The sequence below is a fragment of the Ranitomeya variabilis genome, chromosome 7 (assembly GCF_051348905.1).
Source record: "Ranitomeya variabilis isolate aRanVar5 chromosome 7, aRanVar5.hap1, whole genome shotgun sequence".
Classification (NCBI taxonomy): Eukaryota; Metazoa; Chordata; class Amphibia; order Anura; family Dendrobatidae; genus Ranitomeya; species Ranitomeya variabilis.
In genome coordinates, this window is record NC_135238.1 from 125,272,748 (window position 1) to 125,297,238 (window position 24,491).

General features: G+C 41.3%; 1 protein-coding gene across 1 annotated transcript in view; it reads right to left on the reverse strand.

The window, feature by feature from the left end:
• Positions 1-6,007: 6,007 nt before the first annotated feature.
• LOC143786364 (carboxypeptidase O-like) overlaps positions 6,008-24,491 on the reverse strand; it is a 220,049-nt gene continuing 201,565 nt past the window's right edge. The window contains exons 9-11 of the mRNA XM_077275700.1: positions 23,946-24,148; positions 20,632-20,716; positions 6,008-6,587 (exon numbers count right to left, since the gene is read on the reverse strand). Of these exons, the coding sequence (XP_077131815.1) occupies positions 6,310-6,587; positions 20,632-20,716; positions 23,946-24,148 (566 nt within the window). The 3' untranslated portion in view covers positions 6,008-6,309. The remainder of the gene's footprint in view (positions 6,588-20,631; positions 20,717-23,945; positions 24,149-24,491) is intronic.

Sequence of the window (24,491 nt, forward strand, 5' to 3'; positions counted from 1 at the left end):
TTGTTTTTGCAATCTTTGAATTTTGTAATGAACCTCAATAAAAATCCCTTTGCATTATTATACAGAAGTGTGTGCAATGAATTTGGTTCTATATACCATAACATCCTACGCTTGTCATTGCCAGCTCTCTATCTGTGTGCCACAGGTGGGGCAGTCACCCCTGGGATCTCTGAAGTAACAGCTGCCATTATCTTGGCGAGTCAGCGGAAAGGTGAGACTCTGTAATGAGCGCCATCTTGGGGAATTTTGGTGCGACTCTTCTACGTGTTATCTGCCTGTTTTGTGGTTCAATAAAGCATTGCCATATTGTTTTACCCTCACCCTGTGTTGTCTGAGTAGCGCTATGCCTACGTTAAAAGCGAGAGTGGGCTTTCGGCGGGACAATCCCTGATCCATGCGGTTTCAGCTGGTGAACCAGGGCACCCACTGACCCCCAAGTCTCCACATGTTCAACTGACTCCAAGGGGAAATCGGAGTGTTCTACACATATTTTCTAGGCAGTCCGAGGCTTTTTAATTATGCTTTCTGAGTGAATTTTATCCCCCAAAAAATAAATTTTAAGGGAAATTCAGTGAGGTTAACAAATTCAAATTTCTAAAGATCGCTCATCTTGTGGTTAAACTCTACTGTTTGGGACCATGACATTGATTAAAATTGGATAAAAAAACTGATGGTATTTGACCTTTTTTTTGTGTACATAGTCTATCCATGCCCCCCGGATTACTCCTGAAGGTAGTGATGCTGGATTCATGGGCCTTGCTATGCTCCTATATCAATCCTTTCTCTCCTCCACCCAGGGAGGTGGGAAGCCGAAGTGTATAGGATAACACTAACCCGAAATACAAGGGAAGATGGACAGAGATAAATGAGAATAATCATACCAAATACACTCACTAAATAACAGAGTGGAACACATGGAAATAAAAGGAAGGAGAAACCAAATAGGAGAGGATCAGTATTTGCACACAATCAAAACTCCAAGCAACAATCTCCTGAACAAATCTTCAAACGCTAACTTCAACCACGATCTACACCTCCAACTCCAAACCAGACAGTAAAAACTAACACTGGCCAATCCTAAGAGCCAGAGATGAGCACATATATCAGAGAGGATTGGCAAAGACTAAACAGTTGAAACAATACAGACAGGAAAACTCCAGGACCTTCAACTGAACAGATTAATCCTTGCACTGTCAGCAAGGACAAAATCTGCACTGTTTATTAAGATGGTGAAGAGCCTCTAACCAATGCAGGAGTTTGTGAAACCGGACGCTGCAATCTTCTGGCCCATCTCTGTCGAGGTAGCCCAGTGACAACTTTTGAAGAAGGCCTAATATTTTGAGAGGCAAATATTTTTCATTTTATGTACTTAAATCACAAAAAAGTTGCCCCTAAATTACAACACCCCAAAAGGAAAAAGGGGGGTGGTGTACCACTAACAAGAAATGCGTTTCACTGTTTTGACGATCAAAATTATTTGATCACAAATAAAGTGGTACTGAAGATAAAATTTAATTCTTTATTACCAAATAGGTTAAAATACATACAGTAAGAAAAGGTGCAAGATCCAAATATAGAGGGACTAGAGTGCCATAGGATGCTCCAGACTAGTGGCCACACATTAAGTGAACACTTAAGAATAGGTGCAGTGATGATTCATTGTAAAAAATCTATTCACATAAACTGCACTAATACCCCGCATAAGGGAGGATTCCCAATCATGCCCCATATGTTAAGACTAAATATTAGCTACATTAGCATGCTTGACTTTCACTGGGGAATAACTCAGTGGGAAATAAGTCCCTAGTGGAATGTCAAAAGTGTTTAAATGCACTAAATGCCGCAAAGAAGTAAGAAACAAATGGCATATTACCTAATGTCGGCTGTGTGGAAGATCCCTGGCGTCCCTCCGCCTCGACGCGCATTTCACAATGCTTCTTCGGGAGGCGTCATTTTATGTATTTAGTAGAAATATTTTTGGAGTCAATTTCATTAAAAATTCTATTTAATGATAAATTTACATTTTTTTCCTTTTTTCTTTACATATTTTTATTTACCTTGTCGCTATTTTTTTTTTAAATATAATTTTAGTTTGTTTTTTTCATCTATTACAGTTATTGCTCAGTTTTTTTATCAGTATTTGTAAGCCAAACTGGAAGTTTCTGTAAAACACACAGAAGTGAATAATTAAATTCTACTTTTTCTCTTTGTAAATTTAACTGATTTTGGCTTACAAATCTGGGTAAAACACTGACCTAAAAACATGGTGTCTATATAAGGCTTAACTCAAATATTTGCATTTACAGTGCCTTGCGAAAGTATTCGGCCCCCTGGAACTTTTCAACCTTTTCCCACATATCATGCTTCAAACATAAAGATACCAAATGCAAATTTTTGGTGAAGAATCAACAACAAGTGGAAAACAATTGTGAAGTTGAACGAAATGTATTGGTTATTTTACATTTTTGTGGAAATTCAAAAACTGAAAAGTGCGGAGTGAAATATTATTCGGCCCCTTTACTTTCGGTGCAGCAAACTCACTCCAGAAGTTCATTGTGGATCTCTGAATGATCCAATGTTGTCCTAAATGCCTAATGATGATAAATATAATCCACCTGTGTTTAATCAAGTCTCCGTATAAATGCACCTGCTCTGTGATAGTCTCAGGGTTATGTTTGAAGCACAGAGAGCATCATAAAGATCAAGGAACACAACAGGCAGGTCCGTGATACTGTTGTGAAGAAGTTTAAAGCCGTATTTGGATACAAAATTATTTCCAAAACTTTAAACATCTCAAGGAGCACTGTGCAAGCGATCATATTGAAATGGAAGGAGTATCATACCACTGGAAATCTGCCAAGACCCGGTTGTCCCTCTAAACTTTCATCTCAAACAAGGAGAAGACTGATCAGAGATGCAGCCAAGAGGCCCATGATCACTCTGGATGAACTGCAGAGATCTACAGCTGAGGAGGGACAGTCTGTCCAAAGGACAACAATCAGTCATACACTGCACAAATGTGGCCTTTATAGAAGAATGGCAAGAAGAAAACCATTTCTCAAAGATATCCATAAAAACTGTTGTTTAAAGTTTGCAACAAGCCACCTGGGAGACACACCAAGCATGTGGAAGAAGGTGCTCGAGTCAGATGAAACCAAAATCGAACTTTGTGCCAACAATGCCAAACGATATGTTTGGCGTAAAGGCAACACAGCTCATCACCCTGAACACACCATCCCCACTGTTAAAAATGTGGTGGCAGCATCATGGTTTGGGTCTTCTTTTTTTCAGCAGGGACAGGGAAGATGGTTAAAATTGATGGGAAGATGTATGGAGACTAGTGTTGAGCATTCCGATACCGCAAGTATCGGGTATCGGACGATATTTACTGTATAGGAATTCCGATACCGAGTTCCGATATTTTTGTGATATCGGAAATCGGAATCGGAAGTTCCCAGTGTATGGTTCCCAGGGTCTGGAGGAGAGGAGACTCTCCTTCAGGCCCTGGGATCCATATTCATGTAAAAAATAAAGAATTATTCAATCACAAGCCGCGACGTCATCGAAGGTCCTAAACTCCTCATTCTTAGGAACGGAGGCTGCCGGTTACATCGGTAAGGTCCAGGGGCTGCCGGACGGGTGAGTATATCCATATTTTTTATTTTAATTCTTTATTTTTTACATGAATATGGATCCCAGGGCCTGAAGGAGAGTTTCCTCTCCTTCAGACCCTGGGAACCATCCAGGATAGCTTCCGATACTTGTGTCCCATTGACTTGTATTGGTATCGGGTATCGGTATCGGCGATATCCGATATTTTTCGGATATCGGCCGATACTATCCGATACCGATACTTTCAAGTATCGGAAGGTATCGCTCAACACTAATGGAGACAAATACAGGACCATTCTTGAAGAAAACCTGTTGGAGTCTGCAAAAGACCTGAGACTTGGACGGAGCTTTGTCTTCCAACAAGACAATGATCCCAAACATAAAGCAAAATCTACAATGAAATGGCTCACAAATAAACATATCCAGGTGTTAGAATGGCCAAGTCAAAGTCCAGACCTCAATCCAATTGAGCATCTGTGGAAAAAGCTGAAAACTGATGTTCACAAACAATCTCCATTACACCTCGCTGAGCTCGAGCTGTTTGTCAATGAAGAATGGGCAAGAATTTCAGTCTCTCGATGTACAAAACTGATACTGACATACCCCAAGGGACTTGCAGTTGTAATCACAGCAAAAGTTGGCGCAACAAAGTATTAAGTTAAAGGGGCCGAATAATATTGCACGCCGCACTTTTCAGTTTTTGAATTTCCACAAAAATTTAAAATAACCAATAAATTTTGTTCAACTTGACAATTGTGTTCCACTTGTTGTTGATTCTTCACCAAAAATTTTCATTTGGTATGTTTATGTTTGAAGCATGATATGTGGGAAAAGGTTGAAAAGTTCCAGGGGGCCGAATACTTTCGCAAGGCACTGTATTTGTGTGTCTACAAGTAAACTGTTAATACCTAATCCTAGTGTTTATTTGAGGGATTAATGGATCCCTCTAATCTGAACAATCTGGAAAAGCCAAAACATACAAATTAGGTCAACAAGTCTAATTCCAAATATACCTGTCTCCTTGGTGTGGTAACACTATAATTTCAAGGGCATGTGGCTAAGGACATGTTTAACGCCCGCCAGGGCAGCGGGGCACTCGGCACCGGGTCCGGTCTTAAAGGGGATGTAGCAGTGGCTGTGACCCGGTCCGTGGCCCTTTGTGCCCAATTAAAGGGGAAAGGTTTTTTAAAGGGTATTGTGAATAAAGTCTATTGTTCATGATGCCACCTGTAGTTTTCAGTAAGGACCGACGCTGCTTAAAGTGGTCCTCTGGGGTGATGTTAGGCAGCAAGATGGTGACGCTTCCCACAGGTGAAGCGGTGTCCCCAGGGCTTCCCAGGTGTAGGGCACCGATGGTGTGGTGGATGGTATGGCAAAGAAGGAGGACACAGGTTGCAGTCTTTACCTGGTTTACTCATGATAGCAGTCTTCAGTCCAGGGTACCAAGTGCAGGGTAGCTGCCGTCTGGCCGGCTTGGAAGCAATAGGAGATCCCTCTCCCAGGTGAGGTCCGTGATCCTTTCCTACTTGCGCTATTTAGTTGATTAGGTCCCCTCTCTCCTGTCCCAAGACAGATGTCTGTACGATAGGCAGTTCAAGCCTGTTTATAGGGTCTCTATCCTGACCTGGGCTCTAAGGTTACTGCTTCACCTCAGACTTGATGCAGGCAATTGACATACAGTCCTGTGCCCTCCGGTTCTGTCACTCGTCCTAGAGGACAACACGACCTCAGGCTCCTGGTACCCGGCTTCTGCGCTCTGGCTCCTGGGGTGTCCTTCTGCTGTTCCCCTCCTGAGCCACTTCCTCCTCTGTGCTTCTTCCCTCTTAGCTCCTCCACTATTCAACTCCTCACGATATCAGTCTTTTCAGGGGTTGCAGCTCCTTCTTGGCTGCTCGGCCCCTATGTCTGCTAAAGATGTCCTTGTCCTCTCCTCTCACAGACTGGCTGACTCCTCCTCCAGACCAGGATACATAAAGTCTAAGGAAGTTCCCCTGAATCCAGGTCCTGAGCTCCCCCTCTTGGCCTAGATTCAGATGTGTTGAATGTGAGTGCCTTACCTGATAGAGAGAACCTCCCTTGTCTCCAAGCGTGATATCACCCTCCCCGAAAGGAAGGCAACATCACTGCAACAACCGGTTCCCTGGGGTTGGCACATGTTCACACGTTCAGTATTTGGTCAGTACTTCACATTAGTATTTTTAAGCCAAAACCAGGAGAGGGTAAAAAATGCAGAAGTGGTGATGTGTTTCTATTATACTTTCTCTCTGATTGTTAAACTTCTGGTTTTGTCTTACAAATACTAATGGTACTAATGGCTTTAGAGTTAGCAATGGATGGCGCTTGGAATTTTGAGGTTATTTGGTCCTGTGAGGAGTTGGCGTTTAGAGTAGACAATTACACTTTTTTGAAATGATATTTAATTTAAAGAATAGAATAGTTTGAAAGTAAAACGAAAACAATCTGAGAAATCTATGCATAATTTTTTACATTAGAAAATCAGTTAACTATAAACAGACTCAAAATAAGACATCACTGGAAAATAAAGCAAAGCTACTGTATAACTGATTGTTGAGAAACATCTGGGTACTAAACAATGAAGATTTATAATTTTTTTACAGAATCGTGGATTCTCTTTAGTTATTTAGCTTTTAACATAACAGACAGTTAACATAAAAAAAGAATATGAAAACTATATCATTAAAGAGGAATGGAATAGAATAAGCAGATAAAAATTGCTAGGAGTATATTTAGCCTCAGTGGGCCAACAGCAACTGCACTGTCAAGTGGCTCCAAATATTTATCATCCAAGTATTCAAACAAGGTCATCATAGCGGTCAATGTTTCTTCACAAGTAGGTTTTATCTCATTTTCTGGTAGTTCAAATCCAAATTCACCATCATCTCTTAATTCAAAGGTGTACGCAAATGAAATGTTATTGTCAGCTGCCCAGTCGGCTGAGGATCCTGAATTATAATCTGGAACGAAGGAAGAAATAGAAATAAGAAATTTAGGAGACACAACGAAGGTCCAGGATAAGATGACAGCACTCATTCTAGGAGCATAGAATATGTAGCTTTGAGTTTCTGTATCTTTGTCTCTTTTAAATCTCTATTTTAACATAGTGATTTTGCTTCCAATTGCGGGTCATTTCAATTTAAAGGAATCTGTTGCCAGGTAGTTTTCCTAATATAAAGTATGACCACAACATTTAAGGTCTCTTTTACAGTATTCTAGTAAGTTGTATGTAAGACCCCCAATTCACTGTTCCTAGCACAAAAAATCCCCCTCCATATGGTGCAGTGCAGTCGACATTATTTTGTCTGATTTACAAATTTTAAGATATCCTTTTTCCTGTGTTTAGAGACTGTGAACAGTGTACACCATTGAGAAGAAACACAAATGTGCTTGGCCTAATAAAGACATCTAAGCCATCTTGAAATTTGTTGCCTTGTTCATATATTAACCATTTCATGACCGCCCACTGTACATAAACGTCGGTGCTAGCAGGGCTTTGTGCAGTGCCGCCGTTTATAAACGGTGTGTCGTCTAGCAGCGATCAGGACCCTCAGGGTCCTGCAAGCCCTGCGATTCCTGTGCAGAGCCATTGCTCTGCCAGGTGACGTCATCGGGACCAGGTTAGATCAGGTCCCAATGTTGTTAACCCTTTGCTGTCTTCTATATGCCGCGATCGTGGCATTTAGAAGAGAGCAGAGGGAGCCCCTGTTATACTCACCTCTCCGATGCCCCCCGTGATGAGATCTGATCACATCAAGGGAGAACCCATGTTGCCATGGCAGCTGGAAGTCATGTGATGGCTTCCAGCTATGGTGGCTTGTTAGGCTCAGCCTGCAGCTGAGTCTAGCAAGTGTTTTCACAGTGTAACAGTAAGGCTGGCGTCACACTAGAGAGAAATACGGATGAGTGAGAGGAGCAAAAACAACGCATTGCACACGGACCAATGTTTCTCTATGGGGCAGCTCCCATCAGACGTATATTTCTCGGCCGTATTTTACAGGCTGAGAAAATCGCAGCATGATGCGATTGTCACCGTATTATGCCTGTAATACCCCAATGCAAGTCTATGGGTGGGAGAAAACTAGCACACCACACGGACCATCAGTGTGACTTGCGAGAAATACGTACCGGTGTTCTATAAAAAAAATGGAAATTCAGTGCGGTGTACAGTAAAATCACACTGACAGGTTAAAATAGAATAGATAGAATAAATAACACATGGTATATATATATATATATATATATATATATATTTGACACACATATATTTATATTTCGCTAGATGGTGGCCCGATTCTAACGCATCGGGTATTCTAGAGAATTTATCTATGTACTGTATTTATATACAGTACGTTGCACTTAGCACAGCCACGTAGTATATAGCACAGCCACGTAGTATATAGCACAGCCATGTAGTATATAACACAGACAGCCATGTAGTATATACCACAGCCACGTAGTATATAGCACAGCCACATAGTATATAGCAGCCACATAGTATATAACAGCCACATAGTATATAGCAGCCACATACTATATAGCACAGCCCACGTAATACAGACAGCCATGTAGTATATAGCACTGCCACGTAGTATATAGCAGCCACATAGTATATAGCAGCCACATACTATATATCACAGCCCATGTAACACAGACAGCCACGTAGTATATAGCACAGCCATGTAGTATATAGCAGCCACATAGTATATAGCAGCCACGTAGTATATAGCACACTCCACGTAATATATAGCACAGCCCATGCAGTATATAACAGGCCACATAGTATATAATGCAGTCCACACAGTATATAACACTGCCCACGTAGTATATAGCACAGTTCACATAGTATATAACATGCATCGGGTATTCTAGTATATGTATGTATGTACGTCACGCTTAGCACAGCCACGTAGTATATAGCACAGCCACGTAGTATATAACACAGCCACATAGTATATACCACAGACAGCCACGTAGTATATAGCACAGCCACGTATTATATAGCACAGCCACATAGTATATAGCACAGCCATGTAGTATATAGCACAGCTACGTAGTATGCAGCAACCACATAGTATATAGCAGCCACATAGCATATAGCACAGCCCACGTAACACAGACAGCCATGTAGTATGTAGCACATCCACGTAGTATATAGCAGCCACATAGTATATAGCAGCCACGTAGTATATAGCACAGCCCACGTAATATATAGCACAGCCCACGCAGTACATAACACAGTCCACGTAGTATGTAACACAGGCCACGTAGTATATAACACAGCCCACACAGTATACAGTTATATGAAAATGTTTGGGCACCCCTATTAATCTTAAGCTTAATGTTTTATAAAAAAAAATTTTTTGCAACAGCTATTTCAGTTTCATATATCTAATAACTGTTGGACACAGTAAAGTTTCTGCCTTGAAATGAGGTTTATTGTACTAACAGAAAATGTGCAATCTGCATTCAAACAAAATGTGACAGGTGCATAAGTATGGGCACCTCACCAGAAAAGTGACATTAATATTTAGTAGATCCTCTTTTTTCCAAAAATAACAGCCTCTAGTCGCTTCCTGTAGCTTTTAATGAGTTCCTGGATCCTGGATGAAGATATTTTTGACCATTCCTCTTTACAAAACAATTTCAGTTCAATTAAGTTTGATGGTTGCCGAGCATGGACAGCCCTCTTCAAATGATCCCACAGATGTTCAATGATATTCAGGTCTGGGGACTGGGATGGCCATTCCAGAACAGTGTAGTTGTTCCTCTGCATGAATGCCTGAGTAGATTTGGAGCGGTGTTTTGGATCATTGTCTTGCTGAAAGATCCATCCCCTGCGTAACTTCAACTTTGTCACTGATTCATGAACATTATTGTCAAGAATCTGCTGATACTGAGAGGAATCCATGCGTCCCTCAACTTTAACAAGATTCCCGGTGCCGGCATTGGCCACACAGCCCCAAAGCATGATGGAACCTCCACCAAATTTTACTGTGGGTAGCAAGTGTTTTTTTTGGAATGCTGTGTTTTTTTGCCGCCATGCATAATGCCTTTTTGTATGACCAAACAACTCAATCTTGGTTTCATCAGTCCACAGGACCTTCTTCCAAAAAGAAATTGGCTTCTCCAAATGTGCTTTTGCATACCTCAGCCGACTCTGTTTGTGGCGTGCTTGCAGAAACGGCTTCTTTCGCATCACTCTCCCATACAGCTTCTCCTTGTACAAAGTGCGTTGTATAGTTGACCGATGCACAGTGACACCATCTGCAGCAAGTTGATGCTGCAGCTCTCTGGAGGTGGTCTGAGGATTGTCCTTGACTGATCTCACTATTAGTGTTGAGCGATACCGTCCGATACTTGAAAGTATCGGTATCGGATAGTATTGGCCGATACCCGAAAAGTATCGGATATCGCCGATACCGATACCCGATACCAATACAAGTCAATGGGACACCAAGTATCGGAAGGTATCCTGTATGGTTCCCAGGGTCTGAAGGAGAGGAAACTCTCCTTCAGGCCCTAGGATCCATATTAATGTGTAAAATAAAGAATAAAAAAAAAAAATATTGATATACTCACCTCTCCGACGCAGCCTGGACCTTACCGATGTAACCGGCAGCTTCCGTTCCTAAGAATGAGCGCTTGAAAGACCTTAGATGACATCTCGGCTTGTGATTGGTCGCATGAGCGGTCACGTGATCGCCACACGACCAATCACAAGCCGCGACATCATCTAAGGTCTTTCAAGAGCTTGAAATGACATTAATATCGATCCCGATACCGATTCCCGATATCACAAAAGTATCGGATCTCGGTATCGGAATTCCGATACAGCAAATATCGGCCGATACCCGATACTTGCGGTATCGGAATGCTCAACACTAGTCACCATTCTTCTTCTCTGCCTTTCTTATGTTTTTCTTGGCCTGCCACTTCTGGCCTTAACAAGAACTGTACCTGTGTTCTTCCATTTCCTTACTATGTTCCTCACAGTGGAAATTGACAGGTTAAATCTCTGAGACAGCTTTTTGTATCCTTCCCCTGAACAACTATGTTGAATAATCTTTGTTTTCAGATCATTTGACAGTTGTTTTGAGGAGCCCATGATGCCACTCTTCAGAGGAGATTCAAACAGGAGAACAACTTGCAAGTGGCCACTTTAAGTAGCTTTTCTCATAATTGCATACACCTGGCTATGAAGTTCAAAGCTCAATGAGGTTACAAAACCAAAAAAAGTGCTTTAGTAAGTCAGTAAAAGTAGGTAGGAGTATTTAAGACAAGAAAATGATAAGGGTGCCCATACTTATGCACCTGTCAAATTTTGTTTGAATGCAGATTGCACATTTTCTGTTAGTACAATAAACCTCATTTCAAGGCAGAAACATTACTGTGTCCAACAGTTATTAGATATATGAAACTGAAATAGCTGTTGCAAAAAAAACAATTTTTATAAAACATTAAGCTTAAGATTCATAGGGGTGCCCAAACTTTTTCATATAACTTTATAACACAGCCCACACAGTATATAACACAGGCCATGTAGTATATAACACAGCCTATTTAGTATATAACACTGCCCACGTAGTATATAGCAGCCAGGCAGTATATAACACAGCCCACGTAATATATAGCACAGCCACCGTAGTATATAACACAGCCCATGTAGTATATAACACAGGCCACGCAGTATATAGCACAGCCCACGCAGTATATAGCACAGCCCACGCATTATATAACACAGCCCACGCAGTATATAACACAGCCCACATAGTATGTAGCAGTGTGTGCACCATAACCCTGCATAGGCAGCGTCAATAGTAAAAAGTTGGTCCGGGATGGGGTGACACACTTGCACTGACTGGAGGGGAGTAGGGAGGGGGCACTGACTGGAGGAGAGTAGGGAGGGGCCAATTCACGGCCGAACTAAGACTGTCGCTGATTGGTCGCTGCAGGATTTTCATTATAGACAGACAAACAGACAGACAGACTGAAGTACCCCTTAGACGATTATATAGATAGATACTGAGCTAGATAGCCAAAAAGCTGTTATTTCAATTGTTGGCTTTTGCTAAGTCCTTACCGAACCCGACAGGATATGAGACATGGTTTACATACAGTAAACCATTTCATATCCGTTAGATTTTTACATATCCCTCACTAATAATGCTAGAAGTGTTTGTGTGTAAAATTTGGGAGCTGTAGGTGTTAAAATAAAATGTTAATTCACGGAGAAAACTGGCGTGGGCTCCCGCGCAATTTCCTCCGCCAGAGAGGAAAAGCCAGTGACTGAGGGCAGGTATTAATAGCCTAGAGAGGGACCATGGTCAGAGGTGTATCTAGGGTTTCTGGCACTCAGGGCAAGAATTCATTTTGGCACCCCCCCAGGACATATGTGATTTGCACACTCAGTCATGTACCGACTAGCCGCTCTCTCTAATGCTCTCAATATTCAGTGAAAAACTGAGAGAAGCAGAAGAGAAGCTCGTTGTCACAGGACCACAAGTATGAAAATCACATATTTTATTATTATTGTTTATTTATATAGCACCATTAATTCCATAGTGCTGTACATGAGAAGGGGTTACATCAAAATACAAATATCACTTACAGTAAACTAAACTAACAATGACAGACTGGTACAGCGGGAAGAGGACCCTGCCCTTGCGGGCTTACAATCTACAGGATTGTGGGGAAGGAGACAGTAGGTCAAGGGTTGCAGTAGCTCCAGTGGTGTTGAGGTGGCCGTGTAGTCTTTACAGGCTGTAAAGACTACACATATGAGTGAAGTGTCTATGTGACGACTACTGGAACCTGCAGAGCTGAATCCTGACTTCTCAGGTTACTGAATTCTCACAACTAATGCACTGCACACTTTTAGGATTCTCCCTTGCCGGTGGACAGTCATGTCAGCACAAGCATGTGATTTGTTTACTTCTGACCACATTCCGACTAGACGTGCCCGGCCTCGCTCAGTTCATTTTCATTGAGTGAGGCCACACATGTCTAGTCAGCATGTGACCGCATGCATGTAAATCGCCAGCACGAGAGAATCCTGACAGCGTGCAGTGCGCACTGTGAGAATTCAGAAGTCTGCAGTCACAAAGAATGACTGCAGACTCATTACAAACCTGGACAACCCCTTTAATGCTCCTAACATAAATAAAACATGAGAGTTAGTCAGTATCACAAATAACATTTACATCCAGGTACCTTATAGATGACATTGTCTCTGGAGTTGTTCTCCTTCTTTTCTTCATCTTGTCCAGATCCCATGATGAGTTTTCTCATCCACAGCCGTCTCTGCAGACTTCCATCTTCTCCGCTCTTTTGCAGAAATTCTCCACATGATGCCCTTAAAGATAGAAGTGTCATTATAATGCTCCTGAATAAAAAATTGCCCCTCACTATATTGTCTGCACAAAATATGACCCCCACATTGTCCCTCTTACGGTACATGCTCTTCACACTGATCTCTCCTTTCCATACCGGCCCACTCTTCACACTGTCCTCTCATAGAGTCCCCTCTATAGGGCCCAGTATTTATACTGTACTCTCTCATCACACTCCTCCTCCTTGGTATACTGTCCCCTCCTGGCTGTGCCCTTACACTATCCCCCCATGCTATGCCCCCACTACTCAGTTTCTATTCTGTGCCCACTCACTTTTCTCCACCCATACTGTCTCCTCACACTATTCCCCTCCCTCATCACACTGTCTCCTCTCACATCCCCCTGTTCACCATACTGTCTCCTCATATATTTACCCCCTCACTTTCTATACTGTCTGCTCACCTGACTCCCCATACTGTGTCTGCACACATCCCATCACCCTCACTCCCTGTACTCTGTCCACATACATTTTTCACATCGCTACTCATACTGTGCCCGCATACACAACCCCATTCGCTCCTCATACTGTCTGCACTCATCCTCCATACTGTTTCCTCAGATATGCCCCCCATTCCCCGATAGTGTTTCCTCAGATATGCCCCCCATTCCTCTATACTGTTTCCTCAGATATGCCCCCCATTCCCCGTACTGTTTCCTCATACATGCCCCCATTCCCCTGTACTGTTTCCTCATACATGCCCCCCATTCCACAGTACTGTTTCCTCATACATGCACCCCATTCCACAGTACTGTTTCCTCATACATACGATTTCTGCCCCCATAATGTCCTCAGATTTCTGCCCCCTATTATATCCTCAGATTTCTGCTCCCTATAACGGCCTCAGATTTCTGCCCCTTATAACGGCCACAGATTTCTGCCACCTATAACGGCCTCAGATTTCTGCCCCCTATAATGGCCTCAGATTTCTGCCCCCTATAATGTCCTCAGATTTCTGCTTCCTATAATGGCCTCAGATTTCTCCCCCCTATAATGGCCTCAGTTTTCTGCCCCTGCTCCCTCCCTATCTTTGTGTCTGTAGGCTCCATATAGCCGACCCCAACCAGCCCTTTCTAGCCCCCTCAAATTTCAAACATTAATCTTTGGTGTCTTCAGCTCCATTACCCCACCGTCTGGAGCTGGAGCACTTACCACCAACGCTGCCTGAGCCCTGTGTGTGTCTGTGAAGAGCCGGCGAGTGACGTCAGCAGTGTGATCATGTGACCTGATCATGCTGCTAGCGCTTCACTGATGCGGAAGTGCCGGCGGCGGTCAGCGGTCAGGGCTTAGAAATAGATCAAGGATCAGGCCAAGGGTACTAGCGTCGCTAGTACATCCTTGGGATTCGGAACCGAGGTGCAGCACTTTCTCTGAGCCGGCTGTCAATTTGACAGCCGGCTCAGATAACGGGAGAATCTCAGTGTGGGGGCAGCAGAATGCCTCCTCCTTGGACCACCGCATCAGGCGGCCCACTGGCACCCCCCTGTCAGCTGCGCCTGGGGTACATGCCCCAGCTCCCCCCCTGGATAAGCCACTGGGACTATAGGCCGGTGAGTCTGACTTCTATACCAGGAAAGATCTTTGAACAAATTAATAAACAACATGTATGTAAGTACCTGGATAAGAATAAAGTGATTAACCAGAGTCAGCATGGGTTTGTAACTAATAAGTAATGTCATACTAACTTAATTTCCTTCTATGACAGAATCACTGACTGGGTGGATCAGGGAAATGCTGTAGATATAGTACATCTTGACTTCAGCAAAGTATTTGACAAAGTATCTCACACCATCCTTATTGAAAAAATGACTAAGTATGGAATGGACAAGGCAACTGTTAGGTGGATTCATAACTTAGTGACTTAGTGATCGGACCCAAGGAGTTGTTGTGCTTGATAAAGGTCTGTTAACCGAAACGTCGCCGCAGGAGGCAGAATAAAATGTAAGCTGTACTTTATCACCATCCATTGTGGTGCTGTCTTTTTGATCTTTTTCGAACCCAAAGAGTGGTCGTAAATGGCTGCACATCCAGTTGGAAGAATGTCTCATGTGGGGCACCAGAGGGTTCTGTCCTGGGCCCTGTATTGTTCAACATCTTTATCAATGATTTAGATGAAGGAACACTGATTAAATTTGCTGATGACACAAAGCTAGGAGGGATAGCTAATACTAGAGAAGAGAGAGAGAGGATTCAAAAAGATATAAATAAACTGGAGCAGTGGGCAGCAACTAACAGAATGGTTTTTTAACAAGGAAAAATGCAAAGTACTACATCTGGGCAATGAAAATGAAAAAAGCATATACAGAATGGGAGAAATAGGGCTAAGCAACAGCACATGTGAAAAAGACTTGGGTATACTAATAGTTCATAAACTGAACATGAGTCAACAGTGTGATGCAGCAGCAAAGAAGGCAAATGCAATTCTGGGATGTACTGTATAAACAGAAGCATACAGTCTAGATCACGCAAAGTCATTATAACCCTCTACTCCCCTTTGGTCAGACCTCATCTGGAATACTGTGTCCAGTTTTGGGCACCACATTTAAAAAAAGATATCAACAAACTGGAGCAAGTTCAGAGAAGAGTGACCAGAATGGTGACCGGTCTGCAAACCATGTCCTATAAGGAATGGTTGCAGGATTTGGGAATGTTTAGCGTGAACAAAAAGAAGACTGAGAGAAGACTTAATAGGTGTCTTCAAATATCTCAAGGGCTGTCACATTGTAGAAGGATCATCTTTATTCTCATTTGCACAAGGAAAGACTAGAAGCAATGGGATGAAACTGAATGGTAGGAGAGAGGTGGTGAGTTCTCCTTCCATGGAAGTTTTCAAACAGAAGCTGGACAGACATCTGTCTGGGATAATTTAGTGAATCCTGCTTTGAGCAGGGGGTTGGACCAGATGACCCAGGAGGTCCCTTCCAACTCTACCATTATAAGATTCTATGATTCTATGAACCTCTGGCGGAACATTGCCTATAATGAAGGCAGATGGAGACACTGTGGACGCCATAAGACCTGTGATCCGGTGGTGTCCGTCTTTTTAATCAAAATTTGATAAAGGGTGCACTATTATTTACCAAGAATGATTACTCTAGAAAAGTGTTTCTCAACTCCAGTCCTCAAGACCCGCCAACAGGTCAAGTTTTCAAGATATCCTTAGTATTGCACAGATGATAATTTCATCACCTGCTCAAGCATTAATTCCATCACCCATGCAATACTAAGGAAATCTTGAAAACATGACTTGTTGGTGGGTCTTGAGGACTGGAGTTGAGAAACCACTGCTCTAGAACATTGAAAATGCATTACTGCCATAGAAAATAGGAAAAAATCGCTATACAATGTACACATAAAATATTTATTTGCAAAAATTGCTATGAAAAAAGGAAGGTACTTCGTGCATAAATTGACCAATGTATGTGAGCCCAATTGCCACGTCAAGGCATCCTTCGTAATTGGGTTCCTATCCAGTTTTGTCACCTCTCCTGGGCAAAAAAGCCTACAATTTATGGGTGAGGAGTGGACCAGCTAACTACTTAAAATCACCTGTGGCTATTGGCAGTGGGAGTGCACATGTCCAAAAAGGCTTAATACAAATACTATTTGTATTACGTATTTTTAGACATACATAAAAAGGCAGTAAGCCAGTTTTGTGCACCTCTGAAAAGGAGGACACCGCTGAACAGAGGACAGATGGAGTCCAGAATAACTCTGCTGCCTCATTATGGTTATTTGATCGGGTGTTTCATCTGTCACGTCACTCAGAGATTTTGATAGAAACCCCAAAGTAAGTGCTCAGTGTTGAGCGCCGGAAATATAGGGGGCTTCCACGTTACTGCTAGTACAAAGGCTCTGGAAAAGCATTATGGCTACTGACTCCCCTAAAAGAAATTCTGCACTCCCAAATTCAAATGCCCCCTTCCCTTCTGAGCCCCACAGTATACCTAAACCACATAAATCATCCACATATTTGGCATTTCTGTAGTGATGAGAGCCTGCCTAATTTATGGGTGCATATATCTAGAAGCACAGGCTGGGTGTAACGTACTGGTGACTGCAACATACTGGTCACTACAGGGTATTGGTAAATACAATGACAGTTTGCATTTTTCACTCAGCAACATCCACTGCTGAATGTTTCTGGAAAAAAACCATGGAATCAAAATCATTAATACACTTGTAGATAAATTCCTAAAGGGGAATAATTTCCAAACTGGGGTCACTTGAGAGTGGATTCTGCTTTTCTGGCATTTAGGGGCTCTTTATATAGAGTCTGGAAACTATTCTATAATAATTTGTTCTCCAAGAGTCAAATAGCGCTCCGTCCGTTTAGGCTCTTGCTGTGTGGCTAATCAGTACTGCACTGCCACATATGGGGTATTGCCAAGTTCAGAAGAAATTGTGTAACATATTTTGGCACCATTTTTACCCATTTTCCAGTGTTACAATGTAAAATATAGGGTTAAAACAATTTTTTGTGGTAAAAATGTAATTATTTTTTCTTCACTGCACAATGGTATCAAATTCTGTGACACAGTTTTGGTGTCAATATAACTGCACCCCTAGATGAACTGATTCAGAGGTGTAGTTTGTAAAATGGGGTCTCTTATGGGGGTTTCTGCTGTTCTGGCACCTCAGGGCTCTGCCAATGTGACAATGCCCCATCAAACCAATGCAGCAAAACCTGCACCGTATTATGGCGCTCCTCCCCTTTCATTCCCTGCCATGCTCCAAGACAGTAGTTTTCCACCACATACTGGGTATTAGCATACTCAGGAGAAATTGCACAACAAATGTTGGGGTCCATTTTTTCTTGCTACCCTTGTGAAAATAAAAAAGTGGGGGCTAAAATAGCATTTTTGTGGTAAAAATGTTTTTTTTTTATTTTGCTGGCTCAATATTATAAAATTCAGTGAAACCCCTGGAGGTTCAAGGTGCTCAGCAGACATCTAGATAAATTCCTTGAGGGGTCTAGTTTCCAAAATTGGGTCACTTGTTGGGGGTTTCCACTGTTTAGGCATGTCACGGGCTCTCCAAACACAACATGGCGTCCACTATCGATTCCAGCCAATTTTGCATTCCCAAAGTCAAATGGCGCTCCTTCCCTTCTGAGTCCTCCCGTGCTTCCAAACAGTAGTATTCCCCCCACATATGGGGTACTGGCGTGCTCAGGAGAAATTGCACAACAAATTGTATGGAGCAATTTCACCTTTTACCCTTATGAAAATGCTAAATATGGAGCTAAAATAGATTTATTTGGGAAAAATGTGCTATTTTTTATTTCCGTGGCTCTACGTTATAAACTTCCGTGAAGCACCTGTGGGTTCCAGGGGCTCAATACACATCTAGATACGTTCCCTAAGGGGTCTAGTTTCCAAAATGATGTCACTTGTTGGGGGTTTCCATTGTTTAGGCACATCAGGGGCTCTCCAAACGCGACATGGCGTCCGCTAATTATGCTGGCAAATTTTATATTCAAAAAGTCAAATGGTGCTCCTTCCCTTCCGAGCCCTGCTATGTGCCCAAATAGTAGATTTCACCCACATATGGGGTATTGGCATGCTCAGGAGTAACTTTAAAACAAAATGTATAGTCCATTTTCTCCTCTTAGCTTTGCGAAAGTAAAAAAATTAGGTCTAAAGGAAAATTTTTGAAAAAGAAAAGTGTTTATTTTTTCCTTCCACATTCCATTCATTCCTCTGAAGCACCTGAATGGTTATAAACTTCTTGAACGTGGATTTGCGCACCTTGAGGGATGCAGTTTTTAGAATAGTGTTACGTTTGAGGGGTCTATATGAAAGAAAATACCCAAAGTGACTTCAAATATGAGGTGGTCCCTAAAAAAAAATTATTTTGTAAAATTTGTTGACAAAATGAAAAATCGCTAGTCAACTTTTAACCCTTATAACGTCCTAACGAAAAAAAAAAAATGTTTATTAACTATTTTGTGCAATTTGACTCTCTTATTTAAGGGCATAAAAATTAAATGTCTGAAAATTGCTAGATTTTCAAGATTTTCACAAAATTTCCATTTTTTTCACAAAAAAATACAAGTCATATCAAATAAATTTTAGCATTAACATGAAGTGCAATATGTCACGACAAACCTCTCTCAGAATCACCGGGATCCGTTGAAGCGTTCCAGAGTTATTAACTCATAAAGTGACAGTGGTCAGAATTGTAAAAATTGGCCCGGTCACGAAGGCAAAAACAGGCCCGGGCACGAAAGGGTTAACTTTTTGGATGAACTAACCATATTTTCTTTTCTTTTTTTACTTGGGCCCGCAGTACTTGTAATGTTTTGCCAATTTTTTCACTTTTTTTCCAGTAAGTTGTAATTATGATTTCAATAACTAATCATAATGAGGGAATCAGCAGCAGCTCACCACCACTGCCAAATATACTTTTTCAATAGGGAGAACTTATAGAGATCCTGTCTGGTCCCCCCTGCCCACCAACCCAGAGGCATGCATATGTGTGTATGAGGAAATTCCTGACCTAACCAATCCTGTATAATATTATTGAGCAAAAACAAGGTATCAAAAAAGCATTTATAATGTCCCGGTTTGCTATTCAAATGAGGGCTTTGAATAGTCCATGGGGCTTTTGTTGCCCCAGACTAGTCAGCCCTCTTTCCATGTTATGGCTATGTTCACATTTGCGTTGTTGGGCGTTGCGTTGGCGACGCAATGCACAACGCATGCAAAACGCATGCAAAAACGCATTGTTTTGTGATGCATGCGTCCATTTTTGGCTTGATTTTGGACGCAAAAAAAATGCAACATGCAGCGTCCTGTGCGCCCTGACGCTTGCGCCAAAAATGACGCATGCGTCATAAAACGCAAGACAACGCATGTCCATGCGCCCCATGTTAAATATAGGGGCGCATGACGCATGCGTCGCTATGCGTCGCCGAACCTGCGCCCGACGCAACGCAAATGTGAACGTAGCCTATCACAGACCCACCGCCCACTCTTGGAAAAATTCGACCATTGGAAGTTGCAATGATCTGAAGAATAGGGAACTTTTTTCCCCATTTTAAAATGCAGCGGCAGGTGAGATGTCTGTTCATAACTCCATTCATGCTGTTTGGAGCTTCCAGTAAAACCCAAGTGAAATACGTGGCACTTAAATACGTGGCACTTAAATATGTGGCACTTATATACATGACACTTATATATGTGGCACTTAAATACGTGGCACTTAAATACGTGGCACTTAAATACGTGGCACTTATATACGTGGCCACTGAAATATATATATATATACGTATATAAACGTATTTCAGTGCCACGCATTTCAGGTTAGGGTTAGGGTTAGGGGTAGGGTTAGGGTTAGGGTTTTTTGTTTTTTTCTTGTTTTCTTGTGTTTTTCTATAAAAACGCATGCGTCTAAAAAATGCATGCGTTTTACCGCGTTTACATGCTTTTTTTCACACATGCGTTTTTTTAAAAAACGCATGCAGATAAAAACGCAAGTGTGAAACCAGCCTAACTGATGAAAATAGATAATTATTTTGTGTGTGAGAAAAACCACAGAGGTCTGGATATTAAAAAAATATCCAAGATACCGACAATGTGAAACTGGACTGCAAGACAGAATTGTACTTACATAATATCACAGATGCTGATCCCACTATGTAACCCTCACCATGCTTTTCTGCCATTTTGTCAGCAGCTTGATTGGCAGCTATCATCTGGTATTAAAAAAAATATAAACGGTTAAAGTTTTTTAGCATAACAATAAAAAAAATGTTTTAAGTACATTTGTAAGAACGAAATGCATTCCAAAAGGTAATGCTTTTGGTATACATTTGACAGTTTTATGTTAGAATACTATACTGTATGGAATACTGAGGTATACTTTAATACTATGAAAAGCTTTCCCTTTAACCCATCAGTTCATTACTTCTACATATCTCAAGGATTCTGAGAATGCTTTTTGTGACACTTTGTACTTTATGTTACTGGTAAATCTTGGTTGATAAGTTTGGTGCTTTTTCTGAAAATATCTGAAATTTGATATCATTTTAGAAAACTTAAGCTTAAACTTTGCTTACACATTACCCTTGCTACAATAGAGCATATATTTATGTCCTATTGTAGCTCTATGCTTTGATGCAGGATTACAAGCTGAGCCTGCATCTTTCTTGGCTTACGATGGCTGTGATATTCAGCTACCACCTTCGTCTAACAGCAGCAGGTGGCGCCACTCCACCCACAGTCGTTATCCTGTGAAATGCCGCTGTTGTCATACCCTGACTGCTGCATTTACAGAGCATTGGAAAGGAAGAGGTGCTCTGCTAATAGCATGATGCTGATGGGTTGCTATTTGTGATGAGCGAGCGTGCTCAGATATCGTCTTATCCGGGCATATTGGAGTGCTCATATATTATGTCTGCATGACTTGTGGCTGTTAGACAGCCTCAACACATGTGAGGATGTCCTAACAAACAGGCAATCCTCGCATGTGCTCAGGCTGACTAACAGCTGCAAATCATGCAGGGTCTCAAACATAATGTACGAGCCCTCCAATATGCTCGGATAAGACGTTATCCGAGCTCGTTCGCTCATCGCAGCTTGCTATTAGTGTTCACAAGAGACCGTGATTTGTACTATACACAGTACTTCTGTAGTATTGATGTACATAGTACAAGTGATCAGATGATTAAAGGTTCAAGTCTCTTAAGCTGATTAACAAATACAGTGAAAAAATGTTTTAAACAATTTGAAAAAACATATGAAAGTGCAAATCACCCCTTATTCACCCATTAAAAATACACATATGTGGAATCGTTACATCCATATAAGACTGATTTATCAAAATATGAAATGAATTAACTCGATCTGTAAACTCTGTCATGACACAATGACAAAAAAATGAAAACACCATAAGCATGGACTTTGGGTAGCAGCAAAATATTATAAAAATGCAATAAGAGGTAATCAAAGCAATCAAATCTGCTCCAAAATGGAATAAATAAAAATGTCGTCCTAGGGTGAAAAAAATAAAACCCCTCAAGCAGCACTATTGAACAAAAATTGAAAATATTATGGGTCTCAGTATAGTGTGACACAAGCAAATTTTTTATTTCTTTTACAAACTTCCCCCCAAATTTTCACCACTTAAAAGCCCAAACTATGCATGTTTGGAATCCCAGTGATTGTACTAATGGGAAGAATCATAATGCCATGTAATTTTTACTATATAATGAACACTGTAAATGAAACCCACCCCCCAAATAAATTGCGGAATTGCACTTTTATTCCCACAATTTCAACAAACTTTTTTCAATTCCTTCCAGTGCATCACTTGATAAAATGAATGGTGTCACTTAAAAGAGCAACTTGTCATGTAAAAACTCAGCCCTCATATGTCTATGTCAATGGAGTAATAAAAAAGTTATGGCTGCCAATCAGTTATCTTAACAAAATTGACTGAGTCATGGGCACAAGCAGCTCACAGGTGCAGAGCTCATAGGTGCAGAGCTCACAGGTGCAGAGCTCACAGATTGGCTGCAGTGCTGTAGTTCGCGCTGCAGACAATAACACACACCAGTAGTAGTGGAGACTCAGGACTGGACCTGGGGAGGGTGAGTAAAGTAACGCTTCTTTTAAAACAATCTTTGCTTGTGACAGGAGTTTTACTGAAAAGGGAAAACCTTTTAATTATGCCTTAACCGGGTCATAATAGTGAATACTACACCTCACAGTATCCAACCTGTATGTAGATACACAGGAGGAATTTATCATATACCAGTCTTGAACCTTAATGACACGGGAGCGGTAATTTTTAAGAGTGCTTACCCTTAATAGATTTGACGAGTCTATAGATTGGGCCTCTGATTGTCAGAAAAGGAAATCTATATCAGATATGATCTGGAGTAGATTTCAGCTACAATGTACAGTATGTTTTCTGGTGTATACTGTAGTCTAATGCACTACAGTTGGCCATGATGATTGCCCATTTTGATAAGCCCCATCCATAAAAGTAAAAAATTACATTTATTTGTGTAGACACTAGATGTACCATACTTTGCTACTGTTTTGCACAAGAAAACTGGTGCAAAGAAAATAACAATTTGCTCTAAAGCTTTAAGAATTCTGAATTTAGATCCGAGTTATAAAAGTTACTCAACTTGTACTGTTAAAGGGGTGGTCCCATACCTAACATGTCCTTTGTAACCATCTATCTTTATACCCTAACCACTTAATTACACGTAATTTGTTTTATTATAAAATGCCCTACAATTCTCCCTATCTAATCCCTAAATATGTTTTCTTTTACCTCACTTACTGTTATTTTTTGTTTAAAAAGAGTCTCAAACTGGCCATTACAGGAGGACAGGGTAGCACTCACTTCTCTGCAGCATCTATCAGCTCTCCTAGAATAGGATGTCATCGGGAGTCATTTACTACAGTTTCTTGTATCACCCCCATCTGAAGATGTTCTGGTTTCACGGTGCTGATAGAAGCTGTGGGAGAGGTGAGTGGAGTGCCCGCACACTGCGTCTATCTCCGCAGCCGCGGTTTCTAACTGTGAAACAAGACGTCATCAGGGAGCGATGCTAGAAACAGTGAGTGACACCAGCGCCACCCGAGAGAAACAGAGTGCTGGCGCTGCACTCACCTCTCTTGCAGCTTCAAACACCATGGTTTCAGGATACAATATCATCAGAGTGCAGTGACACAAGAAACTCTAGTAAATAAATCCAGCGCTGATGATGTCCTGCTCCAAGAGGGGAGATAGACTCTGCAAGGAAGGGAGTGTAGACTAGCCTCCTGTGACTTCCCATTTCAGACTCCTCTCAAAGATCATTACTAAATTGGTAAGGGTGTAAAGATAGATATTCAGAAAGGCCTTTTTGGTAATGGACCAAACCCTTTAATTTATATTTAAACTAATTTTGCTTTAAAGAAACTTACCATTTCATTATGATTTGCAGATTGATTCTGTTGATATCCATAAGGAAGGAGAATAAGTCTTCCATAGTTGTGAACTGTAAGGTACATGAGCATGTTGGATTTCACTTGCTCAAAAAGTTTGACCACACCTTTGGTTTCAAGTTCTGAAGCAGCACTTGGGCCACAAAAGACATAACTATCACAGAATCTGTCTGCTCCAACACCTAAATATTAAAAATAATAGCAATAGGAGGCAAAATTGTAATAGTTTATTAACAGCAAAATCTGCACCATCTTAAAATATAAAAACTTAAAATTATAGAACCTCAGATTTGGAAGCACATTACACTGGATGTAAGTCCATATGAGACCTACTCAGAAGCTAATATGTAATTCTAGATGATGATTACGGTACTATTGCAAACTACTATTAATACTTTGTTAAAAACAAGATACAATAGGTGGTAACTAGAGATGAGCAGATGATTTGAAATTCAAATTTGCCTGCTTCGGAGAATATTCCGAGAGAGAAATACTTTTCAATGTGATATGTACATTGAAAAACAT